This window comes from Anticarsia gemmatalis, chromosome 27 (assembly GCF_050436995.1).
Source record: "Anticarsia gemmatalis isolate Benzon Research Colony breed Stoneville strain chromosome 27, ilAntGemm2 primary, whole genome shotgun sequence".
NCBI classification, from domain to species: Eukaryota; Metazoa; Arthropoda; class Insecta; order Lepidoptera; family Erebidae; genus Anticarsia; species Anticarsia gemmatalis.
Window position 1 is genome coordinate 5,978,135 of NC_134771.1, and position 19,149 is coordinate 5,997,283.

At 35.4% G+C, this 19,149-nt stretch overlaps 2 protein-coding genes and 1 long non-coding RNA gene across 4 annotated transcripts in view; 1 reads left to right on the top strand and 2 right to left on the bottom strand.

Moving 5' to 3' along the window:
• The window catches only part of LOC142984639 (uncharacterized), an 82,676-nt gene extending 74,553 nt beyond the window's left edge, over positions 1 to 8,123 (bottom strand). Inside the window, exon 1 of the long non-coding RNA XR_012960156.1 lies at positions 7,992 to 8,123. This is a non-coding gene — a long non-coding RNA (uncharacterized LOC142984639). The remainder of the gene's footprint in view (positions 1 to 7,991) is intronic.
• On the top strand, positions 1,484 to 15,793 carry LOC142984637 (uncharacterized). The gene is made up of 10 exons (XM_076132387.1): positions 1,484 to 1,514; positions 7,110 to 7,195; positions 9,040 to 9,201; positions 10,538 to 10,707; positions 11,192 to 11,321; positions 11,971 to 12,112; positions 12,551 to 12,642; positions 13,245 to 13,386; positions 13,955 to 14,151; positions 14,873 to 15,793. The coding sequence occupies exons 2-10, from the start codon at positions 7,120 to 7,122 to the stop codon at positions 14,998 to 15,000; spliced, it is 1,239 nt and encodes a 412-aa protein (XP_075988502.1). The 5' UTR covers positions 1,484 to 1,514; positions 7,110 to 7,119; the 3' UTR covers positions 15,001 to 15,793.
• Positions 15,794 to 16,200: 407 nt separating this feature from the next.
• The window catches only part of pwn (calcium-binding EGF-like domain-containing protein pawn), a 42,315-nt gene continuing 39,366 nt past the window's right edge, over positions 16,201 to 19,149 (bottom strand). For both annotated transcript variants that reach the window (XM_076132029.1, XM_076132027.1), the window contains exon 20: positions 16,201 to 18,752. In XM_076132029.1, coding sequence (XP_075988144.1) covers positions 18,630 to 18,752 — 123 coding nt within the window. In that variant the 3' untranslated portion in view covers positions 16,201 to 18,629. The remainder of the gene's footprint in view (positions 18,753 to 19,149) is intronic.

A 19,149-nucleotide genomic window follows, 5' to 3' on the forward strand; every position in this document is an offset into this window, starting at 1 on the left:
TACGACTATTAGGAGCAGAGTACCAGTAAAAAAATTTACAAAAACGGGGAAAATTTTGGCCCATTCTCTCTTATGTGACGCAAGCGAAGTTGCGCGGGTCACCTAGTATGAGATACTAGCTGACTGACACTTTTTACTGTTACTCTGCTCCTATTGTTCGTAGCGTGATGATATATAGTCTATAGCCTTCCTAGATAAATGGGCTATCTAACGCTGAAAGAAATTTTTAAAATCGGACCAGTAGTTCCTGAGATTAGCGCGTTCAAACAAACAAACAAACTCTTCAGCTTTATAATATTAGTATATATGTTACTGTAAAAGCCCGAACGGTGGTAAATCCTAAGATTTTCCGGCATAACCTAAGATTTACCAACTCGCAATGGTAAAAGTCCGAACAATTCTTTTATTTCGAACTTTTACCTATATTCACTTGATGATGTCGAGATGTCACCGGAGCCCCGCTTCGCGGGGCTCCTCCTTCTGGGTGGTTAAAAAAAAATAACCACGAAGGCTAAGGTGGGAGCTTCGCTTCGCTCGCTCCCACCTTAGCCTTCTAACCTAACCTACCCATGTCGCTTTGCCCAAAACTCCTTCTTTATAACTATGTCACAGTATATAATTATACCGTGAAATAGTTATAAACATAGTTATGAAGGAGGATTTTTTTATATATCGTAACATAGTTTTTAAACTCTGGCTTCTTCGGACTTTTACCATTGAGAGTTGGTAAATCTTAGGTTTTACCGGAAAATCTTAGGATTTACCACAGTTCGGGCTTTTACAGTAACATATATATGTGACACAATCAGTATTTACATAATGATTGTTTGAAACAAATAATTAAAATTAATTCTAATACACACATAACTAAGAAAAGTCATCGTTTAAAGTCATCAGTGTTGCACTCTCGACGAGTTGCGTGGGAGTTCTCCTATCACTGCTAAAAATAACATTACACAAGAATCGAACTGGAGACCTTGCACTTGACTGCACAAGTCATAAACAAGCTTACAAGCTATAGCCCTACAACTTAGTAGAGAGCCTTGCATACAAAGGTATACAACATTCAGAATTAAAAACATCAGTAACCCGCAGTCTTATACAGCTGACGGTGACTTGTTTGATACAGGTACTTTATTTTGGAAATACTTACACAAAATTTTTTGATTATTATCTAAATACGTGATTGTCTCTGTGACCTAGTCAGTAATGTTTCCTATGCTAATCATGAGGTCTCGAGTTCGATTACCGAATCGGGCAAAGAGCTATTATTGTTCTTACACACGTGGCGCCACGGTTATTGCGGCGAGGTGACCACGTTAACCACTGCGCCAAACGTGCAGTTATTTAGTTAGTAGGCTCTGTACGAAGTTGTCGGCCTACAGAAAGGTGTCGCAACTCCTTAACGTGTATCGTCTGCGGTCCGTAGCGGTCAAACTGCGCTCGGTTAACTATATAAAGAGGGCCATTGCATAACTTACTCACTTGTGAACGACGCCCTCGCCCGGACACACGTACGTACAATTTTTATATATATTATTTATATTTATCGTAAATTAGTGGACGAAATAATTTTTATTATTATGATAGCTGACCCGAATTCGAATTTGTAACCGTGAAAAAAACTCGGGTTAAAAAAATACCGTATGTTTCCTCCCTATTCCGGGAGGAGACTCTTGCCCAGTAGTGGGACATTTAATGGGTTTAATTTATCATTAAATGTACCCTAAATAAGTAGATATAAAAAGTAATTAGTTAGTATTTTTTATTTTAAAACAATGAATATATAATGATTATCTATTTTACAAACATCTTAGTAGTAGTTAGTATAATTAAATTTTAAAAAACGCGTCAACTGGTATTTATTGCTTCGATCTATGTTCAGTTTGAATTCATTTAAAGATATTTTTTAAAATGCATATGTAACTTAAAAGTACGTTTAGATTTTATACGAAGGAATATTCGGTTTTGACAGACACAAAAGTTAATAAAATAATTAAATAATAGTAGAAACATCTGTAAAAATAAAACTCGAAAATTATTTGACAATGCAAAAAACGATCACAAGATTTGCCCCAAACAAACTAACATATGTACATTTCAAGTTGAATAAAAGCTTTTTAAAACAGCCCTAAACCTTTGCTCACTACTTCCAAATAATTTAGCATACCAAATTATTATAACAGTAATTTGAGTAAACCCAACCTATGAATATATTAGGTCGGGGAAAAAGTCTTTTCGCATTATAGTATGTATGAACTTGTAATAAAATCATTTCTCTACACAAAAAAGTTCGACATTTGGGTACCTCACAAGCTCACTGAAAGAAACCTAATTAACCGTTTACTCATTTGTGATTCTTGAAGCCAAAGAGATTTTATTATAAGTTCATACATACTATAATGCGAAAAGACTTTTCCCCGACCTAATAACTATCTCATAAATTATTCGACACCTATATAATAAGTCTCCTGTAAATTCCGAAACGGTTTTTCCCATAATTTTCACAAAAGACCTCAGCAATACAACACACGGGTCACAAAGTTTACTGTGTAATAAACCTCTCTGCTTATCCCACTGTGAATAGCGTAGCGGTACTATGTTATTGTCACATTCTTAGTAGAATTCCTAGGTTTTTGTTTGAAAACCTGTCTGAAAATCGATGGATTGTGTCTGAAATAGGGTCTTAAGTTGTACGGTATATTTATTAGCCTTTCAAGTAAGAATTGCTGAATAAATTTTGATAAAATTTGTCCCTCAAGAGTGTTGTTAGTAGTTAAGTTAGTAGCTACTAGGTTCTGCATATTTTTAAGTACATAACATCTTTTATTTTAGCATCTTAGAGTATGTATTTTAAGAAAAAGGGTAGACTGCGTAAAATTTTGGTTCTTCAACTATCTTCATGCTAAATTTTATTTGAAAGCGTTCAATGATTAAGGCAGTACAGATAGACAGATTATTTTTTTTTTAATATGAAGGTCCTGATTCACCACTAAATAAGAATCAGATACCTTATTACTTGCTATATCTATCACTTATGCATAAGCAATTAAATTCAATTTTGAAATTTTATGCATTGTGTTGTGCACATAATATTTTTTAACCCATTACTGTCCCACTGCTGGGCTAGGGTCTACTACCAAATTTAGAGAGGCCTTACGTCCATCACGCTGACCAATTTCGGGTTGGGGAATTTGCATGCTCTCAAGAAAATCGTCAAACGATGTTCAGCTTCATCACGATGTTTTCCTTCACCGTTAAAGCAAGTGATAATGATTTCTAATACATAATGAATTACAAACTAGATAAATTGTGCTCATCTCTACTAAGTCGTTAGACTATATTTAGATAAAATAATATTTCCATGCTAACAACATCGTGGGCACAAACAATTTATCGATATTTCGAAGTCCAAAGTTCTTTTCCTTATTTTCTTCACGTTTAAAATCCTGTTACATTTGACATACAAACTTAAATACCGACATTTTATATAATTGATAGCTATCACCATTTCTTTATTAAAAACTAGTTTTGTGTTTATTTATGAAATAGAAAACCGGTGTTAAAAGCCTTGTGTAAATTATCAATGGATTTATAATATAGGGGTAATTATTTAAATAATTTATTGTTTGTTTGTTTTAATTAAACTAGCTGTTGTTTGCGGTTTTGCTTGATTTATTTTGAAAATAAATATAAAGTCTTCATAAGCCGTTCTCGGGCCTGAAAGTAATTCAGTTATTAAGTATTGTAAGGCTAGTTTTGCGACTTACTGATAGCTACTGGATAACCTATCCAATATATAGAGAAACAGGCTTCAAAATTCTATCAGATAAGTTAACCGGTAATTATTCAGAAGTTTTGAAAGTGGGAACAATAATAATGAAAAAAAAAATAGTTTTATCAATAAGCCAGCCATTCTTAATAAGTAATAATAATAACAATTCTGTATAACCACTTTAACTTTTAATAACTTATGTGTGGGATTCGAACCCACCACGATCCGATCGCAAGTCATCTTACTTTAGAAAAGGACTGCCATTTTATTAAAGTTTAACTTTACAGCTTTCAAATTACGTTGTTAGTGGTCAAATCTGTGGTCATCTAACAACTATGAGCTGACCACTAAATGGTTAGTCCGACTTAATAGCATTCTAGCCTATATCCTAGATTTATTTGAGCCAGCGTGTATGTCAGTCTAGATCTTGCGTTTAAACTAAACTTGATTTAGTTTTCTTTTTTTAACATGATGCTTGTTATCCCAAAAATGAATTTGGCAAAGGGCATGATAAGTTCTGCTAGTTAAATCTTAGAACTACCCTTATACTGTAAATGCAAAAAGCAGCATAAAGCACGTTTTCAAAACGGCTGAACAGATTTTCACGTAATATAACATGGAGATACTAAAAGATCTGAAAGATCGGAATTAGGCTATTTTTTTACAAAAATCGGCTTATCAATGCGATACTTATTTGGTAAAGATGGATTTATGCTCGTAACTTTTAAATTTCGATGCAATTTGGTACACGGGTGGTTTTTAACTTGCACGATACGTTTTATAGTGACAAATCTTCTGGTAGAAATTGGCATATAATGAAAATATATTTTTTAGATAAAAGTCCCTCCGCGTCTGCCTATAACTGTAATAGTTGGAAACTCAAAATTTCGGATTTCCATACAATTTTCTCCGATGGAAAGGTTTCAGTGTGTGTTTTCAAAATTTCTTAAAGTTTTATTTAAAATTACTTTTTAACCCGGGCAAAGCTTGTAGTTATACTAAACAAACATACGTTTTTCCTCTCAAGTAACTAACGGGGTCCCATCAGTTGAACCGCTCATAATAACATATGCATCAGTTTGTACCGTTAAAACGAGTTTAGTAGGAAGTGATGAATGCCGATTATTAATTCCCTTCGCTCTAGTGATTAACGGTCTATCTCATAACTTATTTAATAGAAGGTAATAGAAAATCTTTTTTATGCATCGTTAATGGTTATTGAATGTAGCCGGAGTATTACAAACGTGCGAATTACGTTATATTGTTCGGATTCTCTCGCTAACATGTTTGTAATAACTAAAGTATAGATTTGTGGATTTAAGAACTGTTAGAACTGTTAGAATATCTATGGGATAAATAAATAAATTTGGACAATTCACACGGTCATCTGGTTCCAAACTAAGCAGAGCTTGTAACCAGACAACTGATAACAGATTACATTTTACAACAAATTTTGCCCTGAGCAAGGGACTACTCCTGGAATGAGCCAGAGTTAGTTCTTGAGTTTTCCACGCTGGCAATGTGTGTTTTGGGGGCTTTGCATACCTTCAAAGAATATTATAAAAAAAATTTAGGCATGCAAGGTTCATCACGAGGTTTTTCTTCACCGTTAGAACAACTGGTAACTATTTCTAATACACATAGTGCTTCGAAGTCATTGGTGTTTCGCCTTGGTTTCCGATCCTCGATCTCTTGATTGGGAGGAGAATGCTTTGTCCACTCGGGTATAACTGCTCAATATTTGACCTAAATTATTAAACCAACGTACAAAAATCAGGTTTACAATTCCACCGAATTTTTCCTTAAAAAAGTTCCAATTAATTTATTTAAAGCTTAAATTCAACTCTAACGGTAACTTTCATTTTCAATAATTACTTGTATCAGTTGAGAGAGCACTTAAATACCGTTTTTTGAGATCAAACCAAACGTTTAAATAAACAGCAAACAGGTTTGTGTTTGTACCGAGATTTACCGTAATTTTAAACATGTCCGATTTTATTGATAAACTGAGATGTTGTTTTGGTTAATGAGTACACACTGAATTGAGGCGCCCATAGCCAGTTGCGCTCACCGGTCGGTAAACGATCTGTGGGTTAAGCAACCCTTGGCGCGGTCATTCCATAGATGGGTGACCGCATAGTGGTATTTGAGATGGGCGACTCCGTGCTTTCGGAGTATGTAAAAAGTCGGTCCCGGCTGTAGTCTACTAAGATAACAGTCGTTAAGTCATATCAAAGGCCTCACGGGCGGCTTGAACAACTTTGACACTAGGTTGACCACTAACCATACGATAAACAAAACAAAAGTACATAAAAACATACATACATAATATCACGCCTGTTGTACATGAAGATGTAAGCGAGGGTGTATGAAATATTCTTGCGTTTCGCCATTATATTAGGTACCTACTAGCTGACCCGCGCAACTTCGCTTGCGTCACCTAAGAGACTGGGTCAAAATTTTCCCCGTTTTTGTAACATTTTTCGTTGCTACTCCGCTCATAATGACCGCAGCGTGATGTTATATAGCCTATAGCCTTCCTCGATAAATGGGCTATCTAACACTGAAAGAATTTTTCAAATCGGACCAGTAGTTCCTGAGATTAGCGCGTTTAAACAAACAAACAAACAAACAATCAAACAAACAAACAAACTCTTCAGCTTTATTATATTAGTATAGATTAGTATAGATTACAATGTTATAGGGGGCAAGGCTTTTGCTATATACCGGACGTCTGGGAACTCATATGCGAATAAAGTCACGAGACCAAGCTAGTAATACCTAATACATACACGATATTTTTTCGTTACTTCCACTTCTGAAACAATTTTCATGATATTTTCTATGGCGATAATGGACAATCGGAGGTCAAAATTATAGGCCTATTTAATTGTACCAAAATTACATACAAGCAAAGTTGCTTTGGGCAGCTAATTCACAGTCATTTTTAAGTACAGCTATTACAAATACGTCTAATAGTTTTTCAATACATGTTTATATACGGGACCGGTCAAGCAGGGTTCATTGACCTCATCATATTGAATAACTGTACAAGCCCTCCGATCATTTGACTTTGATCTTAAAACACGTGGGACCCGATTTTACATGTTTTTGAATACCAGTTGGTGTAATAAAACTTTTGCGCTCACCGGTCGGTAAACGATCAGTGTGTTGAGTAACGCGGACATTACATAGAGGTACGTGCAGTGTTTGAGCTGAGCGTCTCCGTGCTTCAAGTTTCAGTTGTTGTTTAATATAACAACATAACTCGACCCTCTTGCCTTTGTGTTTATTGCCGAAATAATGTCCTTAAATTATTTATTTATTGTTACAGGGAATACAAGATGGCGGTACAGAAACTTCTTCGGATATTATTACTGTGTATAGCGGTGAATTATACTACCGCCTCAGTTTATAGAAGTAAGTAGGTAGCATTATATTTCAACTTAACTCTTAAAATCTAAAAGCTTTTTAAGAAGGAAGTTGTCTATCCTTTCTTTCAATTATGTTGGAGTCGGCTTCCAATCTCACGGGGTAGAGCTGAACACCAGTATTTTACATGGCGCTACTGCCTATCAGAACTCCACAACCCAGTTACCTGGTTTATAACACGATACGCTTCTGTAAGAATGGTTGTCAGGCTTTCTAGCTTGACTACCACTAACTAACAATATAACGTGCTTTTCGAGCTCCACGAGCTCCTCCCGTATTGTATTAGGTATGTTTTGGAATATCTACAACGTTCCGCTACCGTAGCTTATTTCCTTTAACGTATGAGTAGGGCTAGTGGTCAATAAATAGTCATAATGACAAAGTTGGCTAATTGAAGTTATTAAAATATAACACATATTAAATAATAAAATAAAGAAATTAAGAAGTATCACTCAGTACAAACACTCATTCTTTCGTATCATTTTATGACAACAAATTATTAGAGGCGCTCATAGCCAGTTGTGCTTCCCGCTAAGTAAACGATCAGTGGGTTAAGCAACGTTTGGTGCGGTCATTCTATAGATGGGTGACCGCATACTTAGTTGTATTTGAACTGAGCGATTCCGTGCTTCGGAGGGCACGAGAAAAGTCGGTCCCGGTTGTTGTCAATTAAGATATCAGTCGTTAAGCCACGTCAAAGGCCTCTCAGGCTCGAACAACTTTGACACTAGGTTGACCACTAACCATACGTTGGATAGATAGATGACTACAAATTATTACTTACGTGTACGCTGGAGCGGCGACATCGCAAGGCTCGCGAGCTCGGCGCCGGCGCGTCTCGATCCTGTGACGACACTGACACTTCGTGCGAATACATTACCTACCCACTTACGAGTTATTATCACTAAGTTTGTTACTTATGAATCACCACTAATGACTTCGAGCGCTTGGAAAAGCAATGCAAAAAATTAAAGTGTTTTTGATCGCCATCTCGACAATTACAAGGCTCTAATCAGTGTTGCATATATAATCTAAGAAACGTATATACGGTGTACGGCACCGTGAATACAACAAACACTCACTACCTAATAATAATAGACTATTAATAACACTACGGCGTCCTTATCGCAGTAGATAAACACTTAAACCTTATTATTAGGTGGACTCAAGGCCTAACCCCTCCCTCATTACGGGAGGAGACCCTTGCCCAGCCGTGGGACATTAATGGGTTAAACCTTATTATTGAAATGTATTTTTTACACAAAACAATAACTATTATTATTAAATTACACTAAAAACTAAAACATAACCTTAAAGTCCTTTTTGCGCAAAGTCAACAGTTTTTTATTTTATTTTAGCGCGCGGAATGCACCGGTAATTGTGTCAATGCCACAGGCGCCACTGGCGGGATAGATTAAAATAGGCTTGTGGGCTAAAAAAATCGATATTATTTCCGAATATAATCGATTCAAAATTAATTATCGTGGTAAATCGACTTTCGATATTTATATTTAGATATCAAATTCGTATAAGAATCGATTTATATTTCTTGAGGCTCTTCTTTTTGAGAGTAAAAAACTTCTTTTTTTTTAAGTAATTATGCTGTAGAGTATATGTAATCGAGATGTTATAAAATATCAATTTTAAATAGTTATAATCGCTATTACTATAGAGTATTGATTTTCAGACAATATTTTTCGATGCATATAAATAAAAGACGAATTAAGAACCCCCCTTTCTTGCAGTCAGTTAAAAACAACAGAATCCTCTCATCAACAAGATCTCCTGGAGTCCCAAAAGCATATTTATAAATTCTCCTGTTCTCTCCACAGCCGGTCGTCAGTCCCCCGCGTCTATCTTCACGGTGGGCAACGGCGAGCAGTGCCTGGGTACTGACCGGTCTACCGGCGGAGTCTGTCTCTCTAGGAACCAGTGCAACACTCAGGGTGGAAAGGCTATTGGCTTCTGTGGAGTCTTCGCCACTTGCTGTTCTTGTAAGTATAATAAGCTTATTGTAGTCCCACTGTTGGGCATGGGGCTCCACGGATCGACCGCAAATCAAGTCGGTTCTTTACAAGAACAACGAGATATTTTTTGAACTACAATTTTACAATAGAGACATTTAAAAAAAAATTGTGTTGATAAATTCTATAATATTGATAATAATATTTTATGTAGAATAACAATTAAATTGTTGCGGTAACCAACGTGCCTTCTGAAAATAAGCAAAAGTAACCTAGTTTTGGATATCGAGTAAAATAGTTTTTTTTGAGATGTCACGTTGTTCATGTAAAGAGGCGAAGTGACGATTAACCATTGAAAAACTATTTATTTCGCACTAGCCAATCGCGGGAAAACTGCTTTACTTCAAAAAGTGCTAAAGCTCGCTCGAAAATAAAACTTTTCTTCAAGTCATGATTACTGTGTTTACCAAAAACCAAATAAAATCGAATTTTACTTGTATGTCCGAATCGTTTTTCCAATAAGCAATATAATTTTTCGTTTGTAGACGAATCTATGCATACGTAATTTATTTGTGGCAAATATATGTTGTGCATAAGAAAAGGCTTACCTACTACAGCTTAGTTACCTATATTTTCTTAATAATTACTGGAAAATATCGAATCTTGTTTTCTCTGAATAAAAGTATGTTTACGACAGCTTTCAAAACTACCGTAAAGCAATAGATCATTGTATTTATAGTCAATATTTTATCTACAACTTAGCGAAATAGCGGAGTTGTCTTCATAAATACTTACCCGTTACAAAGCTTATTGGTTGTACAATTTACAGGCATACGGTACTAGTCTAGGAATCCTATTGTTGTATTTATGTGCTAGCTTTGACATACATACATGATATTTATGTATGTGTGTGGTTTTTTAACACAAACACCTTTCTTTTGAACATTTAGATTGTCGTTTTTGTCACGATAGCTTCCCCTTTGATATATATGATGAATGGAAATAAATGATGGAACATGAGGGGAAAGTACTTAAAAAATTGACACTTGGTTGTCCAAACGATATAGGCAGCATCTGGTATGGATTGCTGCCGACATATTGGTATCATTCAGCTCAAATTAGGACTCACCGTTTCGGAGATATAATTTTTTAAAGTCTTAAAAATTATTTTGTTGTACTAGAGCGGCCGGACTAAATTAGCAATTTTTACATATAAAGCAACGTTTTGGAGTGCATATGGCACATAATTTGAAAAGTAAAAAACAATCTAGGAACAGAAGTTTTAGAAAAAGTAAAAAAAAAAAATTAAGGGCTATTTCCCTAGTCCTAAATTCTCTCTAAAAACTATACCTTCCTTCCCCCCCAGTGAACGCATGTGACGTCCGCACAAACACCAAGGTAGCAGTCTTCATCAACCCGCCCCTCAGCCGTGAGTCCTCAGGTCTGGAGTGCTCCTACAATGTGGAGATCAACAACAACAACATCTGTCAGATGAGGATCGACTTTGAGACGTTTAACCTTGCGCCGCCAACTACTGTGAGTAAATCTTTCATTGAAAGACAAAGAAAAATTTTGATGTCCAAAACATAATTATTGATATTTTTTTGGTAGGACGCTTAATCTAATTGAAAATATTGTAATTACTTAAGTCGCTAGGGAAAACGATATTATTAATTCTGCTGCTACATTTATCCATTTTAACGGAAAAAATAATTAATTATCTATTATGCTGAATGCCTACCTTTTAAAGGTAAGTAGGTACCTACCTATTTTAGCGAAATTTGGACACAAATTATTTGAGACAGTAAAAGGCACAATATTTCTATTTGAATCCGAATCAATCTATATTACCTACGGCAAACATATAACAGCAATTTTAGCGAACTATGCATAGGTTTCACACCAACCATTTTTGAAACGTAAAAAAAAAAACAGTTTGCCAATTTTAGTATTGTATTTAGATATAAATCATTGCTACGTAAAACATGTTCAAGCTATTTATAACCTTGTCTGTCACCAGGTGGAGGCAGTAGAGAACGTGACGCAGCGTCCAGGGTACACGTGCCGCAACGACATCTTCCAGGTCACGAACCTGCAGGCCAACTCCGACATCCTCCCCCCTCTGTGCGGTGACAACAATGGACAGCATTGTGAGTACCAGTGATGAAGTTGATGATGTAGATATAACATCACCATCATCATCATAGGCTTTTTTCGTGGCACAGTGGTTAAGGTGGTCACCACGCAACCGGTGCGTGGTAGGTTCGATTCCTACACAGAACAAATGTTTCGATCCAATCCAATAGTTGCAACCCCACAGCAATTCTTAGTGCGGGAGCTGTCTGGTATAAGCGACATTTTCTCCCTGAAAATGTTGATACAATCTCGTAAATCAATCTTTGAAAGGGTTTTTTTTTACTGTCGAAGAGTGTTTGAATCGAAATTGGACTCAATTAGGCGCAGCCCGATGTTGTACGTAGGCTTTAAAATGTTAGGTTGGTCGCCATAAAACACAAATAATCTTTGTATAGCGTCAAGTGATTGACAACATAAAGTTATCGTCGACCAGTGCAAGCTACACTGCAATTTTTTTCGTTAAACCTAAAGTAGAAAAAGAAAAATTCAAAACAAGTAAGTACTAGAAAAATAAGTTATCAAATACTTTAAGATAATATAAAAAATAACATTATTTAATCAACTAGTATAACTTCTGTCTCTACTTTTTCCTATTCATAACAAACATTCACCATCAAAACACCCTCAACAAAAGACCCCTAATAACCCCTCTTCTCCCCCCAGTATACGTGCGAGTGAACGCGTCGACCAACAGCCGTCACATCCGCATCAATTTCAAGATAGCCGACAGGAGCTCCCAGCCGAACCTGCCGCAAGCCACCTGGAAGATCAAGGTCACGCAGTTGGAGTGCTTCAATACCCTGGGGTGAGACTTCATCTTCTTCTTTAGCCAGTCGTTGTCCCACTGCTGGGCAAAGGGGTCTTCCCACCAGTTGTTGTCTCACTGCCCAGCGAGGGTCTCTTCCCGGATTGAGGAATGGTGCCTATTAATCTTACCTGTGTCTTTAAAAATCATTGAATGAAGAGCGATGATGATGATGTTCCCATCAAAGTGATCAAGGGTTCAAACCCAAGGTTACATAACTACTTTTTTTTGTTAGAAATGTATTTGAATGTATCGCTTCCTAACCGGTGATGAAAAACATCGAAAAGAGATGAGACTTCTTCAAAACAGTTCTTGAAATAGTGCTATTTTCGTAACACTGGGACTCATGGGGGAACATACTCGACCCCAGCGTTGACAATTTTATTATTTTATTAATAACTTAATGATTAATCTAATGTAATATGCTTGTCTCTTCAGTAAATACCGTGACGGAATCTTCGAAGCCATCACATCTTCGCTCCCGTCGACCCCGCTCAGCTCCTCCGCTGACAGAGATGAGTACTTGATCGGTAAGTTGAATCAACAAAATATTTAACATATTCATAACTAGCTAAAAATATGCACAATTAAATGTTTTTTTTTTTCAATATTTCTGAGAGATTTTCTTAATATTTCTTTCCGTAAGAACCTTCTCCTAATAATAACAAATACAACACAAAAAGATTTAGTAAAATCGGTCCAGCCATTCACGCGTGATGCCGTGACCAAGGAAAACGGGTTTCATTTTTATACATTTTACTCATAAAGATTTTTGCCTTTGGGTTAGGCTGCCCAACGCTTATTTCCTTTCTAGTGAAACAAGCTGCTAGTCTAATTTAATAGACAAATTCAGGAGCCTGAACTTGTTGCTTCCTTTAAGCTTATTTTGGCGAACCTGTTTCTATAAGATAATAATATATTGTCTGAAGAGTTTTGAAAAACTTTGGGATCTCCAGGTCCTCATTTTTTCATGTTATTCAAAGTAAATAATAAAAAAAAATCACACCTTTATATGAGATTATAGAGAGATTATTCTGATTAAGTTAAGGTTTCAGATTTTTTTAATGGTTAAATAGTCATGAATACAAATATTATTCTATCAGCTTTCTGCATTATTGTTTCTTCCCCTCAGCTCCCCCCGGCTGCCTGCAATACTACCCAGACAGGGCGGGGGCGTTCGAGTCATTCAACTATAACCGCGGCGCTGGGCCCTACATAGCTAACCTCGCTTACGCCACCTGCTTTAGAAGAACACCCGATGTTTGTGGTATCAAGTAAGTATTACCATTTTTCATTAACATTCGACTAGGGACCTAGGGACTGAGTTGACTAAAATCTTATTAAATATGAAAGAAAATATTTAAGTAGACAAAAGACAGCACTTTCACAGCAAAACACTTAAACAGTTGCCGTGAAATAATATGGAGATACTTATATTTTATGAATAGACTGCGATTTTTTTTTTCAAAATAATTTCACTATCAAAGCTACGCAGATCCCCTAGGATTAAATAAATCTTCATATCTTTGGTTATCTATGTCTTTTAATTATAATGTGTAAACAATACTGTACAAAATACACTAACGTTACACAATACAAACATACACGTACGTAAAATCACATCAACGGACACAAAGCACAACCAGAGCCGAAACAATTATTTGTGGATCGCACAAATAATTGCTCCGTGTGGAAATCGAACACGACTTCCCGACGCAGTGGCAGCGACTGGCGACCTTAACCACTGCACTACGTAGCACTTACCACCTTCTCTAAAATTTCGCTCCATTCACATCCAAACCTTACCATACAATTTTCTTCAACAAAAAATCTTTTCCGCAGACTAACAGCAGCATCATTCGAGATGGCCATGCGTAACGATGAGAACTTATTCCTGGACACGGACTGTCAGTGCAACCCGGTGACGCAGGGGGCGCCGCAGTCTGAAGACTACCTGTTCATACCCGAGGCCGAGACCGCTGACGGACTCAGAGGCTCCAAGTACTGCGGGACTAGTGCTGCTAACCAGATTATTGCTTGTAAGTTGAAAAGTACTGGTAACTGTATTATCATATCAAGGAGTTTGGCAGTTAAAATGTACTGCAAAAAATAGTTCTTTCGACACTCACTAAAACGAACGCTCACGTAGTTCCAAGATTTTTGATGGGGCTTAACGACTGTTATGTTAATTGACAACAAATGCGACCGACTTTATACTTTCCTTTCGAAGTTAATACGATCAAAAAGTATTTTTAGGAAGTTGAGGTCGACCTCCGTGTCTCGGAGAGCACGTAAAGCCGTCGGTCCTACGTCTCACCTCTCCTCACTGGTCGTGTCGGTTATCCGTCCCACCAGACTATAAGAGCGAAGGAATCGAGAGTGTACCTGTGTATTGTACACATTTGTACACTAAAAACAGGGTCTTACACCGTTGGCCGATTCATTCATTCATTCATAGAAAAGACCCGCCGCCATAGTATTTGAAAATCCATATCAAATCATTTACTAGCGTTCTTTTTCTATGAGTTTAAACGCTATTGAATAGATAAACTACCGCTAAATGTACTCAGAAACCGGGAGTGAGTCATTTATTTTACCGCCAGTTCGAAAGGTAGGGCCAATCGAAAGAGCTAGCAAGAAACTCCTGGCCACTCTTTTTAATCACTAAACAATATTTTCTATTAGATATAAATCATTGCAGATGTAAGGAGCTACTACAAACACTACCGACTATTATTAGTTTTATTTTTCTCTCCTCAGCGACCCCGCCCGGCCCCCTATACGTTCACTTCCACAGCGACAACCTAGTGTCCGACGATGTGCCTGAATCCGGCTACAGGTTTAACTACAACGTACTCAACAACTGCTACCTAAAGAGTAACTTCTGAAGGGGTTAGAGGGATTTCAACGATGTTGCAGTACAGGGGCACATAGAGCCAGATGGGGGCACATGAAGGATGATTGTGCCTACTCTTTTTTATGATTTTAAGAGTGATTTTGAACTTATTTTATAAGTTTTAGTGAAATGATTGTAGTATAGGGGCACATAAAAGTCTAAATGTTAGTTTTTTGTGATTCTTAAACTATATCTTTTTTACAAAATCGGCGTATTGGGGCTCAATTTTGCAAAATGCCCCTATAAGTGTCTGTATGCATCGTTGATTTCCCGTTTTTGAGATAGTAATATTATATTGACAAAAATTGTAAAAAAAATCGCCATGTTTTTTTGTAAATTGTACTAAATAAGATTATTTAGTTTACAAATGATTTGATTATTGCCATTTTAGTATTTATTAAAGATACTTGAAATAAATTTAAGACGAACAAACAACTTCTAGATGTAGCGACATCTGGTGAGTTCTTTGAACACGTTGATTGCTTTACGAAAAAATATAATTTTGACTTTAACCTAATTGTAATGTCAAAATTCAACAAAATATATTGACCTGAATATTGACACGAGCAAAGTGTCAAAAGGTCAATATTATTTTGACCTAACTACTGTCTCAATACTAATGTCAAAATTCAGTTATTTTCTAATATAAAAAGCAGTCAATGTGTTTTTCGTTTAAATTATAACGAATCGATGGTGCTTGTAACTTAAAGAAAATGCATTTATTAAGTTAATTGAGGGCATTTAATATTATAGATGTTTTTATAATAAATTTTAATTTATATATACCTACTTGTGTTTCATTTGTTTTACCCTTTTGGGCCTTTTGACGGACAATACTTTAACTTTAAAGACGTTCTTTGATAATGTGTAAATAAGTATATATTTCTGGCTTTATAAAAATACATATTTGTAAATTTACAAATTTTATATAAATAAATTTAACCCATTACTGTCCCACTGCTGGGCAAGGGTCTCCTCCCGTAATGAGGGAGGGTTTAGGCCTTGAGTCCACCACGCTGGCCAAGTGCGGGTTAGGGACTTTGCATGTCCTCAATAAATGTGTTAAACAAATAATAATATTATATTTAAATATTATACAATAATAATATTTAAAGAGTCTTACAATACACAAATACGCTACACCTAATATGATATGATTAGATGTGCAGGTTTTATAATAAAAATACAAAAATTCGTTGTTTAAGTTATTATATTTTACATAATATATAAAAAATCAGTACACAAATAATTAAATTAATTAATATATAACACTAACAAGGTTTCTTGGACTCCCGTTACTTGAATACCCGGTTTACCCGGCTATAAAACCGGGTAATCCGGACATTGTCCGTAAAAATGCAATATCAAAATATTTATTTTACTTATTTCTACAAAAACATGACTATTATTTATATTAAATATTTAAAAAATGCTTTTTCGAATTTATCCTTAATTTTTAAATGATACTTTTTTTACATACATACATAATATCTCGCCTTTTCTTTAAATGTAGGCAGACACAACCAAAACATCAGATTTTTAAATTATATTTTTAAAGATGTGTATATTTTGTATGTATGTATGCTAAAACTAAATTATAAATAGTTATTTCTTAATATAATTTCGATGACTAATATTATATTTTACAATAAATATAGGAGAACACATATTACTTGATCGTTTAATTTTTATTTCAAGATTACTCGGTTTTAATGACTGAAAATACCAATAATAAAGGTTTTGAAAGCATTTTATAGATTTTTTTTCATTTTTTTCTTTTGAATAAGGTAACATAATTTTGCCTCTATTTATTAAAATTATTCCTGGTTACATTTTTCACATTAATGTCTGAAAATATTAAAATTGGTACGCAGTCACAAAAATCGAGTAACATTATCTTTAAATACGTTTTTCAAAATGTTTAATTTCAGTAAAAAAATGAAATATAGCAAATAATATATTATTTACAATCACCGTATCGATGGCCTGTGAAAATTGATTTAACAGTACAAAAAATTGGTTTAAAATATTGTTACAAAAGCTCTTTACAAACATACAAACAAATCACAAAGAACGAAATCCGAAACAACTTTTTGTAGACCACAGAATATTTGTCCTAGTTAGGAATTGAACCCAAATAGCACTGTGTTCCCTAAATTCGCATGAATTTTGTAGACTTTTACAAACATACAAACAACGGACATAAAGTACCTACAATCAGACTTGAAAAACTGTTTGTCGATCGCATAAATATTTGTTTGCTGCAAAACCTTATATGAAAACTATTGAACGGCATTAAAATAATTGGTATTTGAATAACTAGAATATTATTACACTTAAATGTATTTTTTAGTTATATTTACAAGGTTTATAGAAAAATAAAATATCTCCACTCAATATTCCAAAAAGCTTTAAAAGTTGTTCAAGCCGCCCGAAAGGTCTTTGACTGCCTGTTAAATTAATTGACAACAACCGGGACCGACTTTTTACGTGCCCTCCGAAGCACGGAGACGCTAAGTCCAAAATACCAATATGCTATCTTTAGAATGACCGCGCCAACGGCAGCTTAACCCACCGATCGTTTACCGACCGGTGACCACAACTGGCTATGAGCGCCTAGAAATTTGATGAAAGGGCGCTTACTAGTAGGGGCCCCGAGGTCAGGGGGCCCTGACCTTAATCAATTTTTATTATGTCTTGTAGTTTAGGTCTAGAAGGCCCTTATTTATTTCCTGACAGACAGACTACCTAACTACTAACTCTACTGCTAACTAGATGGTAATATTAGCCACTCATGCCCAAACAAGCCTTTAGCCCAACAGTGGGACAGAAACTAAATAAAATATACCTAAATTTCGATGTATTTATAAAAGAAATTCGTGTCGTAAGTCGTTGTAAATTACTTAGAGTACAATTTAATTAAAAATTGTACCAGTAGAATCGATTTATAGTTGACTAAAATATGTATAGACGGTACTGCGGTTTAAATAACATGTTCAATATTAAAATGTAGTTTATTTGCACAAGACGTCCGTTCCAATACCTAATGAATTTTATCATACAGATTTCACATATATTTTCTTAAAAATGTAATACGCTTTGGAGCCCCACGACACGGGGCCCCATTTATAGATATCAAACATTTACAGTTAGTCTTCAAACAATTCACAGATATAAGCTTAGTTTTAAAAACTACAACATTTTCTTCGTTCGTAAAAACATTCATAATTTTGTGGATAACTTTCCTGTGGGATTCTGTCAATAATTATGATTTTATTTTCAATAAAGCCCCAGTCATTTTTATATTTCAAGTTCACATGATTTCCTTCAAAATACAATAAAATATGTCCTTAGTATTTTGTTTAATTTTGTCACATTCTAGAGTAATATTCCATAGGTGCCACGGATATTCAAATATCCTAGGTAGTATCGTACATAAATCTTAGAAAAAATATTCTTAGGGGCCCCAACCATTTTAATATAATGTTCACAAGGCCCTGTTAAAACAGTACACATATTTTACAGCAACATTACATAGGGGCCCCGCACACTCTAGCGCACAGTTCCCATGGGGCCCCATTAAAGTAAGAACCAAGTAAAGGCCACCGATACTTACAAATACTATGTCCTATAGAAGGGGGGGCCCCGACTGACGGTGTACGTAGAGAGGGGGATGCCTTTAGTGCCGTAGATCGCTTCCGGCGCGTTCTCGTACTCCACGTCGTAGTATATTCCGGTTTGATTCTGGGGAGAGGTAAAAATACTATATTTTGATAATTTTAGTAATAAAAGTGGGATGGTTACTTAGTTTATTTTCAAGTGATGAAAACATGAAAACGAAAAAAGAAATAACTCAAAATACTTCGGGGAATCAAACCCGGGAGACAAGTAATAAACTTCACTTTTTGACTTATTTATCGTATTCTCTGGTAAGTATTAGAAAAATATAAAAGGTTTGTTTTATTTTTTAATTGAACGACGGTATGGTGATATATGCTAGTATAGTAAGCTATAAATAAATTAAAGTAAGAATTTTTCTTCGATTATTTTTTCATATGAAAAAAATATCGAAACTAGTTCAAGTTCCCACGTTCAATGTTACCCAAATGATTCAAAGTTACCCAAGTTGACTGTAGGTTTA